At 39.4% G+C, this 16,168-nt stretch overlaps 1 protein-coding gene across 1 annotated transcript in view; it reads left to right on the forward strand.

The window, feature by feature from the left end:
• Window positions 1–16,168, forward strand: part of tbc1d14 (TBC1 domain family, member 14) — a 79,760-nt gene that overhangs the window by 21,795 nt on the left and 41,797 nt on the right. The window contains exon 4 of the mRNA XM_033983729.2: window positions 13,995–14,118. Coding sequence (XP_033839620.1) covers window positions 13,995–14,118 — 124 coding nt within the window. The remainder of the gene's footprint in view (window positions 1–13,994; window positions 14,119–16,168) is intronic.

Genomic DNA, 16,168 nt, shown 5'->3' on the forward strand with positions numbered 1-16,168 from the left:
CAGTATTCTGTGAAACATTCCAGGCAATGCAATAAAATCTCCATAAAACAAGCAGGTGGACACTCCACCAGAAAAGTTACAGAGTGCGGTAGATTAAAAGTGTTTTCAGCATAGGGAGCAGGTCAAAAGGGTTAAGGTTAAGGTATACTTTATTAATTGTTACGGAAATTTATTCCCTGCATTTGACCCATCCCTCAATGCCACTTACACACGTGGACAAAATTGTTGGTACATTTAGGTTAATGAAAGAAAAACTCACAATGGTCACAGAAATAACTTGAATCTGACAAAAGTAATAATAAATAAAAATTCTATGAAATCTAACCATTGGAAGTCAGATATTGCTTTTCAACCATGCTTCAACAGAATTCTTATTTTTTTTTAAGTCATGAAACAGGCCTGGACAAAACTTTAGAATAGTCCGATGTTTTCCTCTTAGCCATTCTTGGGTGTTTTTAGCTGTGTATTTTCGGTCATTGTCCTGTTGCAAGCCCCATGACCTGTGACTGAGACCAAGCTTTCTGACACTGGCCAGCACATTTCTCTCTTGAATCCACTGATAGTCTTGAGATTTCATTGTACCCTGCACAGATTCAAGACACCTTATGCCAGATGCAGCAAAGCAGCCTAGAACATAACAGAGCCTCCTCCATGTTTCACAGTAGGGACAGTGTTCTTTCCTTGATATGCTTCATTTTTCCATCTGTGAACATAAAGCTGATGTGCCTTAACAAAAAGCTCCATTTTTGTCTCATCTGTCCATAGGACATTCTCCCAGCAGCCTTGTCTTGGCTTGTCAACATGTAGTTTGGCAAATTCTAATCTGACTTTTTATGATTTGTTTTCAACAATAATGTCCTCCTTGGTCGACTCCCATTAAGTCCACTTTGGCTCAAACAACTACGGATGGTGCGATCTGACATTGATGTTCCTTGAGCTTGAAGTTCACCTTTAATCTCTAGAAGTTTTTCTGGGCTTTTTTCTTCCATTTGTATTATCCATCTCTTTGATTTGTCATCAATTTTCCTCCTGCGGCCACGTCCAGGGAGGTTGACTACAGTCCCATAGATCTTAAATTTCTGAATACTATGTGCAACTCTAGTCACATGAACATCAAGCTGCTTGGAGCTGGCCTTATAGCCTTTACCTTTAACATGCTTGTTTATAATTTTCTTTCTAATCTCCTGAGACAACTCTTTCCTATACATTGGGCTCTTCTGTAGCCCAATATATAGGCCCATTGACTGATTACAAGATTGTAGACACCTGTGATGCTAATTAGTGGACACACCTTGGATTAACATGTCCATTTGGTGACATTATTTTCAGTCTTTTCTAGGGGTACATCATTTTTGTCCAGGCCTGTTTCATGATTTTATTTTTTCAAATAATTCTGTTGCAGCATGGTTGAAAAGCAATGTCTGACTTTCCTTGATTAAATTTAATAGAATTTTTATTTATTATTACTTTTGTCAAATTCAAGTTATTTCTGTGACCATTGTGAGTTTTTCTTTCATTAAACGAAGGGTACCAACAATTTTGTCCACGTGTGTAGCACCAGTGTCATGCAGTGCACTACCCAGGGACCATTCTCCAGCTCTTTAAAATCCTCTTGAGATGGTAGTTTGGAGAAGTCTATTTATTGTGCATGTTTTGGGTTGATGGGGAGGAAATTGGAGTGTCCAGAGGAAACCCACCCGGAAAAGGTCAGAAAGGTTCGGGTGTTGAAAGGCCTGGGTGTCAAAACCTCCAACCCTGTAAAGTGAAGCATGAGTGCCATCATAGAAAGAGTTGTTGACTTCTTGTGTGTACTGACAGGCCCTAGATATGGAGAGTCCATGAAGTTCTGTGTGGTTCATTGATTGTGCTGGTTTGGGAGTGGTCACATTATGTTTCATGTGCTGTTGGTTTGGTGCCTTATTGCGTTCACTAAATGATACACACCAAAAGTAGTAGGTTTGTTGGGCCCTGTTGCTCTGTTTTGGGTTGCTGTTTGGTCCATTCAGCTCCTTTCTTTAATCAGTTAAACCCTCAGCTTCACAATTATTTGAAATGTTGTTTTCTTCATGTACATTATAACTAAAAAGTGCAGCAGTAGACATTGCCTTGCACTAAACAGCCTCTCTAACCTCTCCCCTTTGGCACAGAGTAGTTACTCATTATTTCCCTCCTCTGTTTGTTTCTCCTGTGGTAGGAGGGACCAGTGAGTGACCACTGTTGTTTCTCAGTACTTTGCTTACTGTGATCAATAAACCAATGGGACTAGCTGCTTTTGGAGGGTTGACTAAAGGAGCATTTTTGGCAGGAGTTTCAGATTGATTCAATGGGATTGACATCAAAATGGCAGTACCTTCGCTGGTTCTCTACATTGACAGGTAGGAATCATCAGGATTTTCCTCCATGGAATAATAACAACAGCCATAATAAGTAAGTCTTGCAATTGCAGATTTGAACTTCTACTTTTATGGAATTGTGGTTACCAGAAAGTTAACAAAACATTTTTGAAAACGTGTGGCTAAGAATTCTCTTTGGAACTTGCTGTAGCATTCAAGTTTTACTCAAGTTCATCAAATCTGTTTATAATTGACAATTTTCTTGTGTAATAGGTGACTGTGGCATAGATGATCTGTAAAGTAAATGTCACAAAGCCATAATTGGGCAATACATTCATCAAACACAACAAAATGGCTTTTCACTTTTCAACTTTTTGTGTTTTGCAGTGCATTTCTTTGATTACAGTACATATTTGTGGTAGAATGGTTGCATCCTAATGTGTCTAATGTGATCAAATATACACAGAGTGTATTCTTTCATCCTGCTTATCTGCACTCAAAACTACTGATGAGGTCAGTGTAAGTTTCCATTGTATGTTTCACTGTTGTGAGGTATCAGACACTGTTGTAGCGTAATATACAGCATCTTTGACCCAAAGAGAATTCATATGGGAATACTTTAATGGATAATTAGGATGATGCATTAAATCGCATTGGATATATTTTTACATTTGTGCTTTTGTAGCTCAGTAAATATTATTTTAAAACTTTAAATAATTTCACACACCATCAATTTGCACAAATTCCACTAAAATGCCTGATAGACATTTGAGCATTTAGAGTGTAGAAACTGTACGTATATATGTGACATTAAATACATGTATTACATTAAGACAGCAATTCATTGATCTACTGTAAATTTCGGACTATAAGCCACTACTTTTTTCCCACGCTTTGAACCCTGAGGCCTATACAATAGTGCGGCTAACTTATAGATTTTTACTGGCTAACGGCCACCGGGGGCACTCTCTAGCAGAAAATGTAAAAGTGAGACAGACGTGGGGAAAGCTTATGTGCTGAAGAATACACTAGATTTGATTTTGAACTGTCATTTTACACATCATGCACACACCCTCATCATGGAAAACACACAAATGCATATTATGTAGCTTTTAAGTTAAAGGCAATCAATCTGGCCATCAAAGAAGCTACTGCACATAAGCATGGGATCAATGAATCAACGGTTCGACGTTGGAGGTGGCAGTGGGAAGAACTTAGTCAATGTAAAAAGATGACAAAAGCTTTCAGAGGAAATAAAAGCAGACGGTCAGTGTTAGTGCTGTTTTATTTTCTAAACATGCAAGCATGTGTAAATATCTCATGTTACAACATATTTGTAACATGTGGCCCTTTAGGCAGGTGTGGCCTATATATGTACAAAGTTAATTATATTTATAGGTGCGCTCAATAGTCTGAAATTTACACTATTTCCCTGCTATAAAACCAATAAACTTGACCAAACTAACAAAGTTATCATAATCTGTGAGTTGTGTTATATTATAAATTACAAATTGAAATTCAATCTATAAAAGTAGAAAATAAACTGGCCATTGTTGGCTACCTTTGTGGCTGAAAAACATAACTTAAACACTTGCATCTCTCACACAATCGTATCCCCTAGGGAGCTCTATTAATTCATGTGTATTTTACAGTGAAAAAACACTCATCTAAATGACATCTTTTCTTTAAGAATGGTGGCACAAATAAATCACTCTTGTCCTGGTGTAAAACAAGGTAATTTGCGGCTCCATTCTCATTTTAGGTTTCTACATTTTTAAACCTGAAAATTTGGAAAACCATCTCCTGCTTTTTTTTCTTCACCCTGTTGCTAGTCAACATAATATCAAAATCTTATCTTTGATTTTATGATAAATCATTTCAACTTCATTAGTCACAGAATGAGGAACATCCTCCCTGTTGGCCTGATATGCACTCTTATGTACGGTAACAAATGGAAAATATGCAGCCTGACGCAAAATCAACCACTATAACAAAAGGGAGGGCATGATTATTTTTGCAGTGTTGTTGCAATTGAAACACTCCCATAATACTGGTATTCCACAACTAGCCCTTCTGGCAAAAACAAACCGTTGTTACCCTTTATGCAACGGTGAAGCTTCCAGACAACTTAAACTGACAAATTATATGGAGGAAGAGGAACTGAGGCCATTTAATTCTTAAAAACAGAATGTACGCTAATGATGGACTGCACAATGTTGATAAAACCTTATCAATGTTGTGTAGTTATAGACCTTATTTCTTCACCTTAACCTCTGTTGCTTGCTTGCTGCAAGCTTGCTGTTATAGGAATACAGTATTGTCTCATACCATTGATAAAGATACAATGTTTTTTGTAAGTTTGAGGAAAATCCTGCCTTCTTGCACACAATGCTGGATATTTTAAATTTGTGATTAGTCTGATTTGGGGGAAAAAAATATAGTCAAGGGCTTTAGTCATTTAGTTGCTTATTAATTGGTTGATTGCATCTTAGTTAACCAAAACCTGTATTAATTGAGTAATTATTTTATTTAGATTATAAGGAGTTATATGGGACAACAGCAGCAACAGCAAGGCATGTAGTGAGTGAGTTGATTTGAAAGTGAATAATGGGTTTAATCTGTATTTCATACAAATGCAGTTTCTCTATAAATGGTTGATTTGGCATGAAGTCCCATTCTCTTGTGAGTGCACTTATGGTCAGATACGTGGCCAGTTCTAATAGTTGTGACAGCTTTTGACTAATCACTCGACAGGACATTTCTTAAGTCGACTATAGACCTAGTATCACCAATCATTGCCATTGTGTCATCCTGTACAATAGACCATGACCCTGACCAAGCGTAAGAGTCAAGTTTGTCTCCAGTAGCATCAGCTGAGCTGGTTTTGAGGCTTGAGTGCTGTCACTTGCATCCTAGGCAAAACAGGGTTTAAAGGTTGTTTTTGCCAAGTTTCATCAAGAATTCTTTTTTTTTTTTGCTTAAAATTATCAACACATGAACTTGTGATTGTTGCATTTGTTATGTCACCTTGTCTGGTCACTTTCATCTCGTTCAAATTTTACAATTTTACAGCTCTGATCTAGTCAGACTCAATTAAATCTCTGCTATTCTGCTCTGATGGATGGTTGAATAAACAGCTGAAAGGGGGAAGGTTTTTCAATTTGACATTTAATTGGAAAATCCTTATTATTCAGGATACAGCCTACTGATTGTAGTTGCTAGCTATTTATATAAATGAAGAGCATCTAGTATAAATTACCTGCCTGATCATTGTGTGACTGTGCTATCCTGATAAGAAAAAGCAAATGGCTATTCCCTTTTATTGGTCCACTTTCTGCACATTAATTCACTTCTAGAAGACACAGGTTTTTTTCTTCTATAGTTATAATCTATAAAACCCAGTTTTGGGCAAGAGTATTTCAAAAGTAATTAGTTACCTGTTACTTTTTCCCCCAAAGTAATTGCATTAGTAACTGTGTTACTGGATGATAAATAAAAACTGTTTATTAGATAAAGTAACTATTAAATTACCAACTAAAAATCCTCAAATACATCCCAGCTGCTTTTGCCAAGTAAAAACGAGCTATATTCTGCCTTATTTGTCCTAGAAATCACCAAATGCACCCAGAGCTAGTGCTATTAGCCATTTTTATCCACAGCACTCAAAATTGACTCAACTGTATGGCCGCCTTGATGCAGTCTTGTTTACTTCCCAAAACAAAGGAAAAAAAATCACTCTCTTATCTCGCTCTGAGGAGCGCCATAGTCTGATCTGTCCTTACACAACCACTGGCGGATTATGGTCTTCTTCGCTCAAGCTAATAATGACAAAAGATATTTGTCAGTATCTCTGCATCCCATGTGAAAGGTAACTCAGACAGACTTCAGTGAATCCCAATGTCAAGCCAGGTCCAAGCATACCCTGGATTACTTCACCAAGGACCAGTAGGCAGCGATCTTGTCACAGTCCCAAAAGATATGAAAATGTCCAGCCCTGTCATTGCCACAATCTCTCCAACATTGCGCTTTGTCTGGGTCATTACAGTGTTTGCTCCTGATATAAGGTGTTATGAAAAACCATTCCCTCCAAAGACCTGAATAGGAGGTAGTCATAGTAGTTTTGCAGATATCCAACCTCTGATATTTTAACATTAGCTTCCTTTTCCCATGCGTCTTCAATATATATAGTAGATATTTTCTTTTCTAAACATTTATAGATTGTGGTTATTTGTTTTTGGGAGTGTTGCCTTTATAAGCTTCTATACATTTTTTCACCAAATCACTTTCTTCCTCAGTAAATTTAATTTCTAAAATATCTAAAGAGATCATGTTTGCTCAAATTATCCGAGATTAGTCAGAGTTCCGTGTAACTTTTCAAAATACCATTATTTTATATAGTCCAATAACCAGTGATGCCATGCCATGACCACTGTCGAAACCCATTATCTGTCTCTGCTGGCAACAACTCTGAGTCAAAAGCTGGCAATCAGATGAAATCTGGCACTTCCTTCAATGTTTTTGTTTTTAAGTATTTTACTCCAAATATTTATTGGTACTTTTATCCAGACAGGCAACAGTTGTGAGTCTAGGTACTTTTTGAAAAGAAGCTGATCACCGAGCATGGACTGGAGAGGCACATCAAACTATGACTGGTCAATCTCTTTCCGTTTAGCCTTTCAACAAGGATCACAACAAGGATCACACCAACCTATCAGAACACGCAGCTGAGCTGCTTTATAGTATCCTTCCAAACATGGTAGGGCTAGTCCACCCTCCTCTCTCCATATCTGTAATAGCTGAAACATTATTCTTGTTTTTGTCTCCCCAAATAAAATTGGAGATCATTCTATTCCACTCACTGAATTGCTTGGAGGATATCTGAACTGACAGTGCCTGGAAAAGATAAAGAAACCTTGGCAACAGGTTCATTTTATTATGCCAATCCTATTATACATATTCACTGGCAACAATGACCATCGCTGTAGATCCGCTTTAATATTGGAGGTTAAGGTAGTATAGTTAGTCCTTTGGTATATGTACTCCCAAGCAATGTTCCCTCTAATATTTCACGAGTCTGAGCAAACACACAAACTCCCTGAGCGGTCCCATGGACCACTGTGAGCAACATCAGACGTGTGCACTGTGGTCATGCTGGCATCGCATCCATCCAAGTTAAATGGTTTATTAAAAAAATCAAATTGCCGCATTTACATTCCTGTTAAAATACTTTTAATTAAGTGCTTTAGCCTACTTATACAATGAAAATGACAAAAATCTTGCTCATGACCTGTGTAGTATGTTAACCACTTAGCGTTCCGACGGCCCGCCTTAACGTTACAACTTTACAGCAATGTACGTGTATTTCTGCGTCACCCACACAAACATTCTACACATCAAATGAAAGCTACGACATTCATCTTCCTGAATATGTAAACCATTTACACCTCGAATCACCACAGTGCTGACAGTAAAGCCGTTTTTACAGAGAAGTCAGAAATGTGGATTTGGACTTCACTTACCATTGAGCGCTCTGGTTCTGTCAAACATCAACATATTCACACAAAGTTGGTCTCATTCGTTCCGTAAAGGTCCAAAGAATATAATCCAGTCAAGAAATTATGTCCACAAAGGAAGTTAGAGCCTCCATGTCCAATCTGCTGCAGGAAAGTTAAATCTGTTCCGTCGCTTCTCTGCATTTCTTTTGTCAGTTTCAGGCATAATAAACTTCTGACAGCGCCAACTTTGTTCCTCAGTGCAAAACAAACTTGTTAGCTTGTGATTGACACCAAAGTTGGCCAATAAGGTGGCGGCTGTGGGTTACTGGAGCCGCGGACAGTGAATGAGAGCTACAGATGACTGAAAGAGTACGCCCCACTCTCCCCCTTGTAGAATCAAGCTGTTACATTACACACGTTTAGTGATGTTTTCCTCTTAAAGCCCATGAACTGCGGAACACGCTGATGCGTGACATGCAGTGGTTTACTGTAAACAGACGGAGTTTGCTGCGTGCGTAACAAGCCGAGGCTGGATATAAAGATCAGCGCGTAAAATTACGCGCGCGAGTTGCGTAATTTTACGCAGCAATTTTGCGTTTTAAACATGACGAAACGGACAAAACAAAGGAAGTGCGCGACCGAGGACACTGTGGATGTTTGTACAAGTTAAACTAGAGGCATCTCGGACCCGGAGCGGTTCGCGGAACCGAGTGAAGATCTCATGATGGACTGAGGAGCAGAGGACCTTATGATTTGATGGACTGGATGCTGTTCCTGATCGGTAAGCGTGGTTTATTCTGCTATTGATTTAATTGTGGGTCAAATGTGTATCATGTGTAATCATTAGCATTAGCAATTAGCAATCTGCGCCCCCCGACCACCACCAATCATCACGCACACACGCACTTGGTGAAGTGTCTTGCCTAAGGACACAATGACAGAACTAAGGACACAATGACAGAAATTGGTCCAAGTGGGACTCGATCCTCCAACCTTTGGGTTGCGGGACCAAAGCTCTAACCACTGAGCCACTGTTGCAGAATGACTGTCACTGTACAATCATGTACAGTGTGTTCTCAGTTTCCAGTGTGTGTTTGTTTACATTTTGAAGCGTGTGTGTGTTTGTTGATTGTTTGCAGTGTGTGGTTTGTAAATATATATATATTTTGACTGTATTTTATATACAAGTATACATTTTATATTGTGTTTTGATATGATATATAAATGTACAGTAATAGAGCAGCTGGGTGTGCAGATACAGATTCCTCTCAGTGTGAGTTTTCAGTAGAGCCTCACTGATGTCTATGGGTTGAAACATTCAAAAGTTATTGCACTTTTTCCAAACGTTCTCCAAATGTCTTCATTCGGATAGGTGTGGAGAGGCCTGGACTTACTCATGATAAAATGATTGTAAAACTCTCATTTTCTTGTCAGTTGAGATATGTTGTATTTTTGTCCCCAGCTCCCCACTGCAGCTTTCTAAACCTTCATTTTCACAAAATTTTTTTGGCAAGGATGAGAAAAAATTTTTTTATTGTGTGTTCCAAAGTGTATAAATGCTCAGCAGACAAACTTACAGTGATTCTGACACCTGTGGGTAGAACTATAGGGTGTTACCTTTACAAAGACCCCAAACTAGTGCAGTTACTACTGAGGGTTCAATAATGGTGATTATTTTAATTTGGAGAGGTCAGAACAAAGGCAATTTCACCAAAATCACACGGAATGCTAAGGGGTTAATGCTATTGGAAGTATAAATATTTAATTTTAACTATGGCAAAACATGAGCTTCCAACCAAACCAAGCCAAGTGTAAACTCCAATGTTGAAAACACACTTAACATTTTCATTATAAAGCTCTGACTTGTATTATGAATATAAGCCATTGTGTGAAGCTTTTGCTGTGCACTGAGTGAGATTGTCCTACTGTGGTCTGGGAGACAGTCCGGTAACTCTTTTTCAATATAAGACACGATCATTTGATTTTTACAACTCAAACTAGTGACAGTATTCAATGACCAATATACACGGAGAGGAATCTGTATCTGCACACCCAGCTGCTCTATTACGGTACATTTACATATCATATCAAAACACAATATAAAATTCTATATTTGTATATAAAATAGTCAAAACGAGTGGCATGGGACAAAATAAATATATATATTTACAAACCACACACTGCAAACTGTTTACATTTTGAAGTGTGTGTGTTTGTTCACTAACACACACTGGAAACTAAAAATACACTGTACATGTGACAGTGTGACAGTCATTCTGTGACAGAGGTTGGAGGATCGAGTCCCGCTCGGACCAACTTCTGTCATTGTGTCCTTAGTTCTGTCATTGTGTCCTTAGGCAAGACACTTCACCCAAGTGGTGTGTGTGTGTGATGATAGGTGGTGAATTAATTGACCCACAATTAAGTCAATAGCAGAATAAACCACGCTTACCAATCAGGAACAGCATCCAGTCCATCAAATCATAAGGTCCTCTGCTCCTGAGTCCACCATGAGATCGTCATTCGGTTCCACGAACCGCTCCGGGTCCGAGATGCTTCTAGTTTAACTTGTTCAAACATACACAGTGTCCTCAGTCGCGTACTTCCTTTGTTTTGTCCATTTCGTCATGTTTAAAACGCAAAACTGCTGCAAAACAATGGATCTTTGCAGGCCATCGGAACGTGAAGGGGTTAAACACTTAACATCATTAGCGAGTCTTCACTCCACAGCGGCCACATCGGCTAAAACACTGGTAGCGGAAAGTTGAGAGATTTCAAAAAATTTATCATATGTCATTCTAATGTTAGTGGATATATTGTTTTTGCTAAAAATATTATTTTTAGGCCCGAGCCCATACAGGGCGTAGGGCCTATTGCTTTCGCAATGATGAGTGCATGGACGAAGCAGTGTGTTTTCACGTTTGTTCCCCCCGTTGCCCCCTGCCCTGACTCCACTATCCTAGCAACCGATGCCATAAGCATGGGATATGCATATTTGTTCTTGCTAGCATGTCAGTGTCAACATTTTCAAAAGTCAAAATTTTCTCCCGTTTCCGCATACAAAGTCCAATTGGGCTCTAATTTGAATCAGTCATAAAACTTTTGAGCCTAAACATACTCGTTGTGAAAGAAACTAAATTTGCGCCTTAGCGCCCCCTACAGATTAACAAATATATTTGTATGGATGGCCAAAAATGTTGTTCTCCCAAATTTGACAAGATTTGACACAAAATTCCATTGGGTCATCCCAATCAATAAAGTCAACCAGACCTATGTCGTTTTATGCACCGTGTTGCCATGGCGATGCGCTAAAAAGCCCATGTTATCCTAATGGGAACAATTTCAACTTTTTGTACATTTCGACATCTTACAACAATTTATTCGCTTCATTGAGGAATGTGAAATTTGGCACAGTGACTCTTCACATTGTCCCCGTCAAAAAAGTCTGGGGGCCAAGTTTGTATTTTGCACGGTGTTGCCATGGCGATGCCTGGAAAAAGCCGTGTTTTTGCATTTTGTGCATCAGCGCTTCCCATGTCTTTTGTCTTTGTTTGGAGACAAGTACAGCCCAACGCCGCAATGAAACGGGGACAAGTGGTGCGTCAGCGCCACCAACAGGGAGTGCCGGGTCGGCAGAGTGCGAAGCATGGCCTGCGGGGGCCGTTCGATGCCACACTCCTGCATAGTCAGATGTCTCTAACGCCTGTTTCGCAATCAATTCTATGTCAATGAATATACCTGATGGGAGTGTGAAAAAGTATAATTCTTGATGCAAGTTTCTCCAAATGTCTATCATTCCTAGTTCCTTAAGCATTTTCTTAACAAATATTGCTACCGGTTGGGTTTTCAAAATTTTACTGGAGGAATCTCTATAAAAAGGTTAAGACAGACATTCCCATCACCTCCACATATAAGCACACCTGATATTTCTGTCACAATAAGGTTAAAAATCTTCTTAATCATGCATTCGTCTTTGCCTGGAGGTCTATACACATTTAACACTTCTTTATTGTCTATATATCCTTTAAGTAATATACAACATCCTTCCTTGTCACTGACCTGAGATGTGTACTGAAAGTTCACTCTATTTGGTAATAAAATGGCAACTCCTCTAGAGTGACTCTTTATAAATGATGAATAGTACATATTTTTTAACCCTCTTTTGTGTATCTTTTTATGCTTTGTAGTAGAAAGATGAGTTTTTTGCCAAAATGTTATATCATATTTTCATTTTTTCATTTTAGCAATGACTAGTCCTTTTAATGGGGTTATGCAGACTATTTACATTAAGAGTGATAACTGTGTACTGCTGTTTAACCGCCCTCAATAAAAAGGTGCAAATTAAATATAAATACCTCTAGATACTCCAAAAAACACACATGGGTCTGCAGAAAAAAAGGAACAAGAACATACCAGAACATAGAACATACATGACCGCCAACTTTGAAGGTGGACTTATACATCACTTTTGGCAGTCATGTGTAAGTCCACCTTCCAAGTTGGGAGGGGGATCCCTGGTGATCCAGGGAGCCCCTTGCAGTGCTGCCACCCTCCATCCTCTGTCCATTGTGGTCACGCATAGTGAGGAAGCATTTTCCCTGACAACCAATCAGATGTGGTGATTTAGTTAACGGAGCGTAAATCTAAAATAGATTTACATTCTTTTACCAAGCAGAGGCTTGCTTTGAATCAGATGGTGCCTCTTTTAAACACCTTCAACTTTTCCTGGATGCTTCTCGCCAGTTCTTCTCTGTTCCAACCTTTTGTCACACGCACAGATTTCCACGTACTTTTCCTCGGTCTGGGAGAAGGAGCTGGGTCCGCTGCATCCTTGTGGCTTCCTCCATGCTGTTATACACCATGGTGTCATTGCCCCCATCATAAAACACGTGGAGTCTAGCCGGATATAGAGTTTGGAAGCGATATCCTTTTTCTTTGAGCATCTTCCTGTCGAGATTGTAGGATGTATGTTTAAAAAGCAGATCACTGGGGTAGTCTTGGTCAAAATATACACCCATTCCATTAAACTGAATATCCCCTTTACCCCATGCAGAGTGGAGAGCCATTTCCTTTCATCTTGTACTCCAGAAAACATATTACAATAGATCTAGGGTTAGCGGTCTGGGACCCAGAGAGAGGTGGCAGTGCTGTATGGCTAAAGTAGCGTCAGCGAGGGTGAGCTTGGACTTAAGAAAGTTCTCCATAAACACTTGAATATTAGTCCCCTCCTCCCCCTCAACAATCCTGTGTTCGGATATTATTTCTGCGGGAGCAGGCTTCTAGGTCTTATAGCTGTCTTTGGAGTTCCAGCTGTAGAGTCGGCTACTCTCTGCTCGGCTTCACTGACTCTCTGTGTAACATGTTTCAAGTCCATAGTGAAACTATCCATACGCTTCCCCATTTTTTCTCTAAAGCCAGTCACTTCAGTCTTTAGAGTGTCAATCCTGTCATTAAATTCCTTCTTAATGTCATTTTGGACCTTTCTCAGCTCTGCTATAATATTAGTTTGAATAGCATCCATGGTCACGTTATCTGGTTAGCCCCAGCAAACTCTGCGGGTAAAGAGTCCTCTCTGTTTGCAATGTCTTGTAGATTTGATCCTGTCTTTCTTTTATTACCCCCTGACATATTACTGGTAACTTTTATTTCTAGTTATGATGCTTCTTTTATCAGGGGGGTAGCAGGCCGCTGGAGAGCTAAGGAATTATGCTGCCGATTGCCCCCTCGCCATCCCGGAAGTCCAATATATCATACTTTAAAATGTGTTATGGTGACAGGTCTAGTGGTGAAATGGGGGTTGATTGGAGCAATGGCGTCTTGAATACAGGGGACTAAAGATTACTCAAACATGCATGACTCCAACCATGTAATTGTCTCAAAGTTGTATATAAAGGCTCTTAAAAGTCAGTTCAGCATATGCCATCTCCTTATTAACTTTGTTACTTTCTGCTTGTACTGATACAGTCTTGTTTTAATCCTACTGAGTCAGGATTAAAACAAGACTGTGTTGTTAAGTTGAAGTTTCCACTTTTTTGAGAAATATCCTAGACCTATGGAAGCCTCAAAATATCTTTTCTAGCCTATATTTTATTCTTTCAAAACCCCACTCACTGAGTGTTATGATTTGTGCGTCCCTACCTCACCTCTCCCATGTTTTTGTGTTCAGGAGCCCGTTTGCCCACAGAGTGAAGGACATGCGGCCGGTGGAGCAGAAGGATCCAGGCTGGAAGCTTTTCGGAAAGGTCCCACCACGAGAAGGACCCATGAAAGACCCTAAGAAAATCCAAAAGGTACATTGGAATTTGGTATGCATGTGGCATCTCAGGGGAGCTATCGTACTGCACTTAACTCCAGAACAAAGGTATTTAGGGCTTGATTGATACACGGGGTAAAGCGGTAGGGGCTTAGGGGGAGATGCTGCCTGCAGCAGAGAACACTGCTTGGACACTGACTTATCCCTTCCTCTAAACATTTAGAATGCTTTATTGAAACAATAGATGTTTTGGAGCGCCTATAAAGTGCGTGAAACACACACTGAAGAGAACGTTTAATTCTCTTATTGCTTTGTGCACCCCCGTGCATGTGGAGGTTTTAGTGAAAAGGACATGTCGGCACCGCGGCCTGCTAGTGTGTGTGGAGAGGACATGGGAAATAAAAGCCACACGCACGTCCATGGGTTTGAGAGAGGTGATAAGAGAGCAACAGTATATGGTTATGTGTGAGGAGGGAGGGGGAAGTGGAGCGCGTGTGCACGTGTGTGTGTGGTGGGCTGGGTGAAAGGGAGCCACGGTACAGTGCAATTTTGATTGTCTTTGCTCGTGCACACACTCATCTTTATTCCCCTGTAATGATCACAACACATTGTAAAAAATGACAATACTCAAATAAATTGGGTATATTTCCCCACACCCTTGTGACTAAATGCTCACAGTTCAATTAGATTCTCGTTCTTTTCCTGGGAAAATAAAGTCAAAATGAAGTTCTGCCAACCCTGACTTCCTTAAACTCTGTCCTCTCCGCTCCTAACTGCTCTTCATGCTGCTGAGCCATGTCTCTGAAAAGTGAGTACTGCGTACACCAGCTTCAGACTTTGCGTGGATGTGACTCATTATGCTTTCAGACTGGATAAATATCTTGAGAACCAAAACACCAAATTATTACATACCACTGAAACCAGAAGTTTACATACACTATATCAAAAAAACACTTGAACTTTTTTTTGTCTGAGAATAAATAAAAATAAATTTTTCCTGTTTTAGGTCAGTTAGGATTACCAAAATCATTTCTATTTGCTAAATGCCAAAATAATGAGAGAATCATTGTTTTAGTTAATGTTTCATTACTTTCTTTAAAGTCCAGATTTACTACTATGTACTATGCACTTAATTTGGGAAAACCCAGATGATGATGTCATGTCTTTGAAAGCTTCTGATTTATTGACAGCATTTGAGTTGGAGACAGACCTGTGGATGTATTTGAAGGCACACCTGAAACGCACTTTTGACTTTTCTATACACAAAGAAGCAATCAGCCAAGCTATCAGGAAGAGAATAGTGGACTAAAAAGCCAGATTACAGATAGTAAATGCATACAGGGACCTTCATTTTTGGAGACATGTCCTCTGGTCTGACGAAACTAAAATTGAACTGTTTGAGCATTGCTGTGTTTGAAGGAAAAAGGGGAAGACTTTCAAGCCTGAGAACACCATCACAGCTGTAAATGAATGGGGGCGGCAGCATCGTCATGGGGTTGTTTTGCTGCAGGAGTGAAAGGTGCTCTACTCAAAATAGATGTCATCATGAGAAAATACTGAAGCAATATCTCAAGATATTAGCCAGGAAGTTAATGCTTGGGTGCAAATGGGTCTTCCAAATTCCACAATGACCCAACATCATACTGCCAAACTGACTTTGTCAATTCTATTGAAAATTCATGGGCAGACCTGAAAAGGCATGTGTGAGCAAGGCGGCATACAAATATGGCTCAGTGACACCAGTTCTGTCAGGAGGAATGGGCCAAAATTACCCCCAACTATTGAGAGAAGCCAAATACTATTGGAATGTATGTAGACTTCTGACTTTGAAAAAAGTAATGAAAAATTGTCTAAAAAGAAATCTTTCTCTCATTATTATGGCATTTAGCAAATAGAAATAATTTTGGTAATCCTAATTGGCAGGAAACTTTTAATAAATTAAAACAGGAAAAACAGGAAAAGTTTAGACAGTGAGGAAAAACAGCATATTTGTATTTTTATATAGTGTATGTAAACCAGTGCTTCTCAATTATTTTCTATCATGCCCCCCCTATAAAGAAGAAAAAAAATTTGCGGATTACAGTTGT

This window comes from Periophthalmus magnuspinnatus, chromosome 18 (genome assembly GCF_009829125.3).
Source record: "Periophthalmus magnuspinnatus isolate fPerMag1 chromosome 18, fPerMag1.2.pri, whole genome shotgun sequence".
NCBI lineage: Eukaryota > Metazoa > Chordata > Actinopteri > Gobiiformes > Gobiidae > Periophthalmus > Periophthalmus magnuspinnatus.